The sequence below is a fragment of the Apodemus sylvaticus genome, chromosome 17 (genome assembly GCF_947179515.1).
Source record: "Apodemus sylvaticus chromosome 17, mApoSyl1.1, whole genome shotgun sequence".
Taxonomy (NCBI): Eukaryota; Metazoa; Chordata; class Mammalia; order Rodentia; family Muridae; genus Apodemus; species Apodemus sylvaticus.
Genome location: NC_067488.1, coordinates 44,819,433 through 44,831,032, shown reverse-complemented (window position 1 = coordinate 44,831,032; position 11,600 = coordinate 44,819,433). Strand labels below are relative to the sequence as shown.

Sequence of the window (11,600 nt, the reverse complement as noted above, 5' to 3'; positions counted from 1 at the left end):
CAGACTGGCTGGGGATATGGAGTTGTGCACATAAATGCCTTGGGCACATGCTTTATTGGGGTGTGACTAGAGTCCCCCACTGGGCAGCTGCACACGCACTGGGAGCAGGGTGTGCAGCTGGTCAGCTGGTGGCCACTGAACTTTGGTGACAAAGAAGACGCGGAAGTTCTCTAGGCGAGCGTCTTGGAACTGGGAGGGGTCATACTCGGGTCCATCTGTTGGCCGAAGCAGTGACAGATACCCTTCCTTTGCCAGCAGCCCACGATTCAACAGAGCCTGAGCCAGGCCAGGCTGCACTGCCTCCAGCTGCTGCTGTACCACTGGGAACAGGTCCACTTCACGCAGGTCAAACACCAGTGGCTTCCCGTACCTGTAGGTGTGTCTGGTGAGGAGGCAGGTACAGGCTCAGGGCGGGGCTGTCCTGGGCCCTGCCTGACACACCTGAGTGCTCCCAGGAGAGCCAGCCGAATCCTCTCAGGCCTCAAGTGCTCCGGATTTAGGGTGTCCACATAGTTGGTATCCTGGTATCGCAAGAAAGTGGCTGCCTGGCCAGAAGGGTCGATGACAAGAGGCCACCTGAAGGCAGCCACCTGGTCACTGCAGTCTATGGGCACCTCTGACTCGTTCCCACACCCAGCCTGGGTACTGACCGTCCATCGGCACGGATGCGGTCACCTACATCCTTCATCAGCACGTCATGAAGCTCCGTCACCCGGCACTTCAGCCCAGGTTCTGTCATCTCCTCGTCTGTGGAGGTGTTGGTTGCAGAGCATGGGAGATCCCACTGCTAAATCCCCCCCTGGCATTGCCTCTTCAGGTCCCCGAGCTCCCCCACCACAGCCCTGCCCACCCTCCGGGGTCTGTTCCCGCAGCTCCAGCCTGGCCATGGCCAGTGTCTCCTCAGCCTTCTGTGCCTCTTGCCGCAACCTGTCCACATGGGCCTCAGCATCCTTGATAGCCTAAAGAAGCGTCATGCTGACCATTGCTCTCCCCATCTCCTCAGAGCTACGACATACTTTGTGGAAGGGTGGGGGTGTGGGGAGTGGGGTTGGCTACCCAGACACACAAGTTAGTGCCTTCCCAAGCCTCCAGGGAGGTTTGGAGGGCAGGGGGGCCTGAAATTCCCTTGGAAGGGGAGCCCTCGGGCTGGAGATGTAGGGAGCGCCATGTCTGCCCACCTCTAGTGTAAGTTGAGTCTTGTCCATACACTTCCTCTCGCACTTGTCGTGTTCCATGATCCTCCGGTTGAGCTCACAGTAGGCCTGCTGGAGCTGGCGGGCAGACAGGCCTTGCACACCCCAGTGACTTGCCCTGACCCCGCTCCCTCAGCTCCTCAGCTCTCGTGCCCTCCCCCCCATGGGTCTCCTTCCTGCAGGGAGGCCTGGGTCACAGATCACCTCCTTGTGACACCTCTGCTGCTCCTTAGCCAGCTGCTGCACCTTGATGTTGAGGCTGCAGAGGAAAGAGACAGGCTGGTCAGAGTCGTCCACGTCATCGTGGTCCACACACCTCCAACCCGGGCCCCGGGCACGCCACGCCGTCCCTTCTGCTCACCGCTTGGCCTCATTCTCCTTATGCCTTTGGGCCTCCTGAGCACGGCGTTGCTGCTCTGCCTCCATGTTCTGGAGCATCACTTCTGTGAGGCTCAGGTCCCAGGACTGCAGCACGCTGACCACCGCGGCCAGCGAGGCCACCTAATGACAAGGCATTTGATGCTTAGAGCCGTGTGTGTTCTGGGAAGGAGGCACTCCCATTTCAGGTTTGGAAAGGTGAAGGTGTCATGGCTGGTAACTGATAGGCCACAGGCCAAGGCTCACTGTCCCTCACAGTGAGTCTCCTGGGCTCACTCTCCAGATTCAAGCAGATCTCAATCCAGTGGCAGAGCCTCCAGGGCCACCTCTGCCCCTTTCCATCCGCCCACCAACCAAGCTCCTTGCCTCTGTCTCCCACTCATGCGAAGCCATCAAGGCCTCTAGGCTACCCACATGACAGGCACAGACATGGCTGCCTGAAGCTGCTTTCGTCCGCTGTCCGCCTGAAGATCTACCCTTCTAGGACACACACAGCTCCTAAGAGCCACAAAGACCCCGGGTGGCTTTCTGGGTGTGGTGATGCACATTTGTAATCCCGACACTCGCTTCCTTGCCTGAGATGACACTCAGGGGGGGTCACAGTAGGAACGAGGGTGATGGGGCCTGGCAGACGTGGCCATCACCCATAGATAGTGGAGAAGAGATGGAAAAGGGATACAGTAGAGGGCTGTAAGGCTGGGGACATGGATGACCCACCCAAAGAACCTCCCTCCAGCTCCCTCAAGCTGCAAAGTCAGCCCATCTGTTGACCTCCATCTCACTGGCTTTAGATTGGCTCAAAGCCCAGTAGAGACAAAGGCAAAAATCTGTCACATCCAGCTGCCTTAAATGTAGCCTAAGTTTAGCGTTAGAGACCCAGAGGCTGCCTGCCTGCTTTTCCTACCCAGAGGCTCCCACACCTGCTCCGCCCACTTGCCCCAAGGCAGCAACCTTCCTTTCCTGAAGGACCTTCTATCACCCTCACCTCCTAATCTCTCCTGCACGACACTTCCTCGGAGTGATATATCCTGGGCACGGGCACCTTGATTCCACTACCACATGCCCCGAGTGGACGCCCCTTACCCTGCCCCACTCCTCGCACTCCTTCACGGCATTTACACTATAGAGTAGCTATCCACCGGGCACTTGTTGGGGAGTCCCCCACTCTCCCCCGAGCACCGAGAATGTTACCCAGAAAACAAATGGTTCTGTCAGTTTAGTGGCCAGGTGAACCAGTGAATGAAGGAATCTACTGATGTGCATCTAAACATACTGGCATGAAGGGATAGATGAGAGACAGGAAAGATGGCCACGTGGGGAGATCCATCGATAAATTAATGTATAGAGAAATGCATAGGTGGACAGACAGTTGAATGGATACACGGATAACCGAAGGAATTTATGAATGAATATATGATGGTTTTGAGATGATATCATGTATCCCTTCTCTTCCTTCCAAACCTTCCTATAATCCCTCACTCTTTCAAACTCATGTCCTCTTTGGTCTTTAGTTGTGACACGCAGGTGTTACATACACGTATATTCCTAAGTACAACCTGCTCAGTCTGTGAGTGTTACTTGTACGTATATTTTCAAGGCTGACCATTCGGTATGAGATAACCAGTCGGCGCGCGCTCTTTCCTGGGGAAGCCTGCTTCTGCTCTCGGCTTTCCTTGGTCCTCGGTTGCTTAGAGTTCTCTGTGTAGGGCAGAGGCCTCGAGGCCTCAAAGGCTTTTCCTTGCCCCCGTTAGCATATCTATTGTTGTCCTTGTTCAGTTCGTGTTTGGGTGGTCTTGTGGTGAGACTACATGGATATATCTTCTGACATTACAAGAAGACACAATCTCAGAGCCAACTCTTTGTGTCCCCTAGTCTAGAATGTCCCCTGCGCCTTGGGCGACTTTGTCATTTAACTTTATGTGTATGGGTGTTTTGCCTGCGTGAGTATCTGGACTCCGTGTGTGTGCTTGTTATATGCAGAGGCCAGCAGAGGGATTCGAATTCCCCAGAAGTGAAGGTACAGACGGTAGTTTGTCTGCCATGATGAGGGTACTGGGAATTGAACCCGCATCCTCTGGAAGAGCAGCCAGACTCATCTCTCCAGCCCCAATATATGACTTATTTTTTTTGAGATAGGGTCTTGTGTAGCCACAGATAACCATAAATTCCTCATCCTCCCCTGCTTTCACCTCCTGAGTCTTGGGATTATAGGCATGGGCCACTATGTCTGGTGTGTGTGGTACTGGGGATGGAACCAGGGTATCAAGCATGCTGGCAAGAACTTCACCAGCTAAGGACCACACCCAGCCCTGGAACATGTCATTTTAAATGCTTGCTTTGAGACAAGGTCTCGCCATGCAGCCCTGGCTGTACTGTCCATGTAGACCAGGTTGGCCTTGAACTCACAGAGCTCTGCTTGCTTCTGCACCCCCCCCCCACAGTGCTGGGATTGTGGGTGTGCACCACTACTCCCAGTGGAAATGCTGTGACTGGGTCTGGCCAACAAACAACAAGTGATTTGCACTGAATGTTCCGAATGCCTCTCCTCTGGGACAAAGACAAATGATATTCGGGACAGTGGGTGTTCTGTCCACTGCACTCCTCAAAAGACTCCCCAGTAAACAGAAGCTCCCATGACCCCTGTTTTCAGCTACTGAGCCCCACCAACTGTGGAGCAAGTGTTACAAACATGAACCTATGGGGGCAATCTAGTCTCCTTCAAACCACAACAGTTGCAGTTATGATTTGAATGTGCATTTCCCTGTTAATATTGGTGAGAAATCTGTCTTATGGTTACTGGCCATTTTGACTGTATGAGCCACCATGTGGTTTCTGGGAATTGAACCCCGGGGCTCTAGAAGAGTATCCAGTGTTCTTAACCACTGAGACATCTCTCTCCAGACCTTGGATTTTGTTTTATTTTGTTTGTTTTTATAAGGGCCTTGCTCTGTAACTCTGGCTGGCCTGGTACTTGCTATGTAGTCTGGGCTGGTCTCAAACTCATGGCAATCCTCCTGCCTCAGCCTACCTGAATGCTGGAATTGCAGACAAGTGCCACTATTTAAAAGGTATATTTGTGCTGCATAAGTTCATTTATCATGTGTGTGTGCGCTTGTGTGTGTGGTCAGAGTTGGTGCTCTCTTTCTGCCACGTCCCAGGGATCGAACTCAGGCTGTCAAGCTCCGTGTGAGCCACCTTTACCCTCTGAGTCATCTCATCAGCCCAGGCTTAGACATCTTTGTAAAGAAGTGCTTTCTGCACTGGGCAGGGGTGGCGCTCGCCTTTAATCCCAGCACTTGGGAGGCAGAGGCAGGTGGATTTCTGAGTTCAAGGAGAAACCCTTTCTCCAAAAAAATACAAAACAAAAAGTGCTTTCCTACTTCTCTCCCTGGTTGTCTAATTTGTTTCCCTCATTAGTAGGTATGTAAAGCCGTCTCTCCTATACGAGTTATATATAAAACTCTTATTTCCTTATCTTCCTCACAGGAAGCCTCCAAAGCTTTTTCCCCATGATGATATTCATGGGCCTTTTCATAGGCAAACATGAAGACCTTTCCTTCATATTCCTTTAGATTCCCCATTTACAAGTCTGTCTGTCTGTCTATCTATCTATCTATCTATCTATCTATCTATCTATCATCTATCTGTTTATTGTTTTGAGACAGGTTCTGACCCCCCTGGCTTTCCTGGAGCTTGCTATATAGACCAGGCTGGCCTCACATTCACAGAGACCCTCCTGCCTCTGCCTCCCAAAGTGCTGGGCTCAAAGGTGTGCACCACCCATGCCAAACTCTAGAATTTCCCTGTAGATTCACAGTCTGTCAAATTTGATTCTTCGCATCATTTAGTTTTGCGGCAGCCACTCATCATCAAGTTGTGTAATTATTGGTGCGAATGTTTTTCTTTCTTCGTGACACGAGAGCTGCAGAGTCCCGGCAGTGTGTGAGTTGAAGTCCTTACAAGGGGGCTCTGCGCGGCCAGTGAATGAAGGCATTATGGTGAAAACTGGGTTGCAGTGGAGACCCCGAGATGCCGGATGCCGTGAGACACCTGCTGAGGGGAGCTGCAGTGTGGAAGCAGCCCCGATCTGTGCCGATGTGCGTCGTAGTCTGCAAAGCTGGAGGAGTCATCTGAGCTCTGAAGTTAAAGTCCCAGAGGGAGAGCATGGAGCCACGGGCGGTCGTGTGTTCCCTGCTCGGTTTCAGCCCTGCTTTGGCCCAGGGCTTCCTCACTGAGCTCCCATTCCTCCATGTTGGAAGACAGCACGTATTCCTTGCCATGGTACATTGGCAGCATGTCGTTGGGTTTTTGTTGTTGTTGTTGTTTTTGAATTTGCAATGGGGGTCACATTTAGAAATTACCTTGAGTCTCAGAAGAGATGTTGGAGTCTTTGTTCTTTTAAACAAGAAGTTTATTTAAATAAGATGCTTGACTTGAAAGGAAAATTATCCAGGAACATTTTGTTCAAGGATAATCTACCCCTACTGAAAGACAGATTGTCCTACATGTAACAGCTACGGACAGAAAGGTTACAAAATTGTCCTTGGTTTTACAATGATAAATGAAAGACATTGAAGTTCTCAGACTGAAGAAGCTATGCAGAGAGTTTTATGTTGTTTGGGTTCTTTTGCTAAAACAATGAGAGCAAAATAACTTTGTAGACTATAAAATGAGCTCCTAGCTGGAGTGGCACTAACTACAGGAAGGGATAATTTGCTAGAGCTCTCCCCAGGCCATCACCATCTGCGGCCAGCCAAATACATCTGTCATTTGGTTTACGAGAAAAAGTTCAAGACAGGTGGTGGTGGCGCACACCTTTAACCTCAGTACTGGCAGGCAGATCTCTGAGTTCTAGGCCAGCCTGGTCTACAGAGTGAGTTCCAGGACAGCAAGGGCTGTACAAAGGAACCCTGTCCTAAAAACAAAAGACAAAAAGAAAATGGGTGAGGTGTGTGTATCTACACCAGGTACTTTGTAGCCAATGAAGGACTACCATAAAAAAATGAAAGAGAAAACTGCAGGGGAGTAGCCAAGATGTCAAAATTTCAGAACAAAAGTATCTGCCTCCCTCTTTAGTAGATATCGTCTATCTGCTGCTGGAACATATCCATTGAATCTTCGTCCTCTCTTTCCAACTGCGTGGGTGTGTCTGTCTCCCATCAAACAGGCATCTGACCTGCCTTGCTGGCAAACTCTGCTGGTCACACTAAGCTCCTGTTAGTTCACAAAGTGCTGTCTGTCTCCTCCTCTAAAACTGCACCCCGCAACCATCCTGCCCACTCCCTTGAAGCGAGAATGACCAGTGTTCTGTCTCGACTCCTCCCTTGGGCTTCTGGTTGGCCGTGACGAGCACAGGAGTCTCCCCAGCTGCCGCACCAAGTCCTCACTGCCAGACGCTTTGGGCTTTTGAACAGTGTGGGGACTGGGAAAGACTATGGGTACTTCTGAAGTTGGAATCATACATTTTGCATCAAGAGATAGCCAGCTGGGCGGTGGTGGCGCCTGTAATCCCAGCACTCTGGGAGGCAGAGGCAGGTGGATTTCTGAGTTCGAGGCCAGCCTGGGCTACAGAGTGAGTTCTAGGATAGCCAGGGCTACACAGAGAAACCCTGTCTCGAAAAAACCAAGTCCAAAAATCAAAAGAGAGAGAGAGAGAGAGAGAGAGAGAGCCATGAGTCTATGAGGGGTTGGGAGATAATGTGGTTGTTTGAAGAATCGTCCTATGTAGGTTTGGGTATTTGAACACTTGGTCCTTAGCAGGCGGGGCTGTTTGGGGAGGTTAGGGGATGTACATTGACGAGGCTAGGGGATGTACATTGCTGGGTGTGGGCTTTGAGGGGCTGGGGTCTCATCCCATTTCTTATCCTTTCTCCTTTCTATATGTGGATAAAAATGTGGCCAGCCAGCTTCCTGTTCCTGCTGCTGCCATGACGTGCCTTCCCCATGAAGGATTCTGTTCCCCTCGGACCAAGGCCAAATGAGCTCTTTCTTCTTCACGTTGCTTGTGGCCATGGTATGTTATCACAGCAGCAGCAACGATACCCGCCACGGTCTTCAAAAGTCACGAGACTCCCATCGTGGGAGTGAATATTGAGCAGTGGCGGGGCCTCAGGGCAGTGCTGGTAGGAGTGAGTGGGCAGCGACAGCCGTGGAACTGGGTGAGTGCACACAGGAGACCCTCGGGGATGCACGCGGCGTGTGAGTGTGCACGGCAGACATGCGAGGGTGCGTGCGGCACACCGCAGCCATGCCCGGGACTCCAAGCCCAGCACAAGGCACCAGATAATTCAAGCTACATACCAGTCCGCTCATTTCTTCACCCCAGGGAAAGAGGGTAAAATACAACTCTGCGCAAATGACTGACTCGCACAGACACGGTTTATGACAAGAGATCCCAGAAGAGCAGTGCCGTCTGACCTCGTGTGAGTTAAGATTCAAAGCAATGGGACGAAGCTACTGGGCCTGGTCATTTGGGCCTAAAAGTGGATAGATGGGCAACTCAATGGGTCAATGAATGAACGAATGTGATGGTTTAAATTCAGAGTAAATGGCAGGACAGAAGAAGCAAGGAAAGTATGCCTATAAAATCTACCATGTGGCCCCTGGGCAGGAGGCGGGGCTCTGGCACTATAGCACTCCTTATATGGTTTCTGTTCGGTGTTTCTTGTGAGCCACAGAGACACGCCCACACACACAACTTTGATGCGTTCAACACTCAACTAATAATCTGCATTTTACAAAATAAGATCCAAGATGAGTAAACATCAAAGGGTAGACAGGGAAGTGGGTGCAAGGCAAGAGAAGGGATGACTGCTCGGGCAATGCAGAGGGACCGTTGTCCGTGTGAGCCAGAAATTCAGATATTCAAGAAATCGTGGCTACTCGTCTAAAAGAATATGTATGGAGAACCATGTGCCAAGATTTTTGCCAAGGAACTTGTCGGCTATCTCTAGTCCTGCAGAGCTGGGCTCTTATCTGTGGTGTGTGGAGACAGCTTACGAGCTTGAGGGTTGGTCTGTGGGTGGAAGAGCTGCAATCGATGGAAACCGGAGGGAGCACAAGAGGGTGACGTGGTGAGCCGGTCGGTGTTTAGTGTTGATGAAGCGGCAGGATGAAGATGCAGCTCATTGAAAGGGAGACACAGCACCCAGCCAGTGGTACGTTAGCTCAGGTAACCGACGCCTGACTCCCGCCAATGTAAGAACGAGCTGATGGATCCACTTAACACAACCTTCTGTCCCACCAAGTCACTGTCCAGCCGTCCTTCCCCGCTCGCCACGTCCACCTGTCCTTTCCTCCCTGTAAAGGCCAGCCATCTGTCTTCCACTGTCTCATTTTGCTGTTTGCGGACTGTGGCTGGAGCTCTTGCTCACACTTCCCTGGGAGCTCTGTGGGCTGATGACATAACCACAGCCTCCATCCTCTGTGGTTGAAAGGTGGTCCATGCTGTGTGTGCCAACCTTCACCAGGAAAGGACATCTGGATCTCGGCTGGGTCCAGTCCGAGGCTGTGTCCACGCAGGCGCCAGTGGCCGTCATTATGTGGACATAAGCTTCTCTCTACCGGGCTAAGTGCCCAAGAACATAATTGCTGAGGTACACCGTGTGCTTAGATCTTCAAAGTCTGCGGAGGGAGGAGCCCTTGCTCCCGTTTGCAGCAAGGTGTGAGATTCCAGTTTGTCTACACCCTAGTCCTCAGCACAGGGCTCACCCCTCCCTTCACTCAAGCTGTCACGCTGTGTACTGATCCAGGACACCCTGGTCCTGGGCTGGACTGCAGCCATCATGTCCTCTGCAGCAACAACCCTCTCTGTCCATCACTGAGAGACACATCGCTGTCCGTCATGGCTGGACATCAGGTTTACTTGCTGTTGAGATGAGATTCGCTTCTATACCCCAGGGAAGTGTCTTTGCTCGGGTTTGTGATTTGTGACCTGCCTCTCCCCATAGCAGGCCTAGGCTGTGGCTCCTTGTCTGGGTCTTGTTAAGGGAAGCCTGCCCGCCTACCTTTGTTCCTTCCTTCTCTTCTTCCCTCTTTCCTTCCTCCTTCCCCCTTCCTTCCTCCCTTCCCCCCTCCTTCCTCCCTTCCTTCCTCCCTCCTCCCTTCCTTCTTCCCTTCCTTCCTCCCTCTCTCCTCCTTCCCTTCTTCCCTCCTCCCTCCCTTCCTCCCTCCCTTCCTCCTTCCCTTCTTCCCTCCCTCCTCCCTCCCTTCCTTCCTCCCTCCCTTCCTCCCTCCCTCCCTCCTTCCTTCCACCTTCCTCCCTCCCTTCCTCCCTCCCTCCTCCCTCCCTTCCTCCCTCCCTCCTCCCTCCCTTCCTTCCTCCCTCCTCCTTTCCTTCCTCCCCCCTCCCTCCCTTCCTTCCTCCTCCCTTCCTTTCTTCCTCCCTCCTCCCTTCCTTCCTTCCTTCCTTTCTACCTCCCTCCTCCCTTCTTCCTCCCTCCCTTCCTCCCCCTTTCCAGGGGAGAATGTGTATGTAATATCACTCTCACAATGCACTCATTCCCCATATTTAGGGAAATCAGAGATCATCACATTTGGTTTGAATTCGGAGACGCCTCGCCCTGGGAAGAGCATCCCCACGACCACAGGCATCTCCTGCCAGGCAGGTGTGTGCAGGGAGGCTTCTCATCTCAGTAAGACTCAACTTTTGTCTTTCATCTTCTTGGTGTGGTGTCTAAGAATGCTTCAACATGCCCTAGGGCCCAGAGATGTTTCCCTGTTTCTAAAGGGGCAATGCGTCACTGTGCTGAAATCTCAGGTCTGTTGAGTTAATTTTGGGTCAAGAATGAGAATCAGGTCAGAACTCTTTTGTTGACTGACCTGAGTGTCCTTCCTGACAGCTAAGATTTAGGGCACCTCCCTATTACTGCAGTTCCCCAGTTACCAGCCCTGTGGCTGCCCAACTGTCCTCTGGCCTCTATGCCCTCCAAGAGACTCTGGCTCTTGGCGCACTCTCTGAACTCCTGACTCTGGCTGACACCACTTTACCTGCTAGCCCAAGAGGGAGAGGGAATAGGCTAGACCCAGAGAAATGTCCACGGAAGGCAAAACTGGGGAGTGGCCCCTGAGACTGAGGGGTCGCAGGCTGGACAAAGACTCCAGTGTCCCTTCCTCAGGAGTGGGTGCAGAAGCAAATGTTGGCCAGCAGGCCACCTGCCCCACCGTTTCCGGTGGCACCCTCAGCTTTAGGGGATCTGGAGAACCAGAATTAAAGTCAGTGACTTAAAGGTAATAAAGGTAATGCCAGGTGTGGTATCAAACACCTGTGACCCCAGAACTGGAGAGGCTGAGTATACAAATGGAAGGTGGGGGCACTTCCTGGCCTGGCTTCTCAGAGTTGCTCCCCCCCCCCCCCCCGTGCTAAATGAGCCTCCCTAGGGACCTCCCGGACCCACTGTTCCCAGTGGTTAGCAAAGGGACCATAGTAGTGCTTCCAGCCAGGAGGCAGTTCCACTGACTGGAAGGGAAGAAACAGACCGAGACCAGAGGGCGCATCCCAAGTTGTTAGCACCTGTGACACCTGGACAGTCTCTGAAGACGGTTTCCTAATTCATCACAGTGGCCAGTAATCCACCATCAGGTGGCCAGAGCACTGGAGGAGCTAAGACCAAACCCGGGTACAAGGCGCTCCTGGCAGACAGCTATTTTTTCAGAAACGGGAGTTTGGTTGGTGGAATGGAACCACAGGCAGAATCCAGGGATTCCAGTATCCTGTCTTTTGTTTTCCTTGTGAGACAGGGTCTCTCCCTATCAGGCTTTTGGCCTGGAACTTGTTAATCCGTCTACCCAGTGCAGGGATTACAAATGTGCACCACCACCACACTAGAAACCTTTGGAGTGGGGATGCGCATGCCAGGGCCGCACCTGCTCCGGAGTGCTCCCGTCATCCGCGTACACCCGGGGGTCTGCTCCGATCTTCAGAAGCACCTCCACGGCTTCCAGGTGGCCCCCAAAAGCTGCCCGGTAGAGTGGCGTGCGGCCAAAGGCGCCCTGCGGAAGGGTCTCCCTGAGCACGTGCGAGGACCGGGC

At 52.4% G+C, this 11,600-nt stretch overlaps 1 protein-coding gene across 1 annotated transcript in view; it reads right to left on the bottom strand.

Moving 5' to 3' along the window:
• Positions 1–66: 66 nt before the first annotated feature.
• Positions 67–11,600, bottom strand: part of Iqank1 (IQ motif and ankyrin repeat containing 1) — a 36,096-nt gene continuing 24,562 nt past the window's right edge. The window contains exons 6-13 of the mRNA XM_052160350.1: positions 11,436–11,561; positions 1,555–1,694; positions 1,398–1,452; positions 1,179–1,271; positions 851–959; positions 651–747; positions 442–576; positions 67–370 (exon numbers count right to left, since the gene is read on the bottom strand). Coding sequence (XP_052016310.1) covers positions 67–370; positions 442–576; positions 651–747; positions 851–959; positions 1,179–1,271; positions 1,398–1,452; positions 1,555–1,694; positions 11,436–11,561 — 1,059 coding nt within the window. The remainder of the gene's footprint in view (positions 371–441; positions 577–650; positions 748–850; positions 960–1,178; positions 1,272–1,397; positions 1,453–1,554; positions 1,695–11,435; positions 11,562–11,600) is intronic.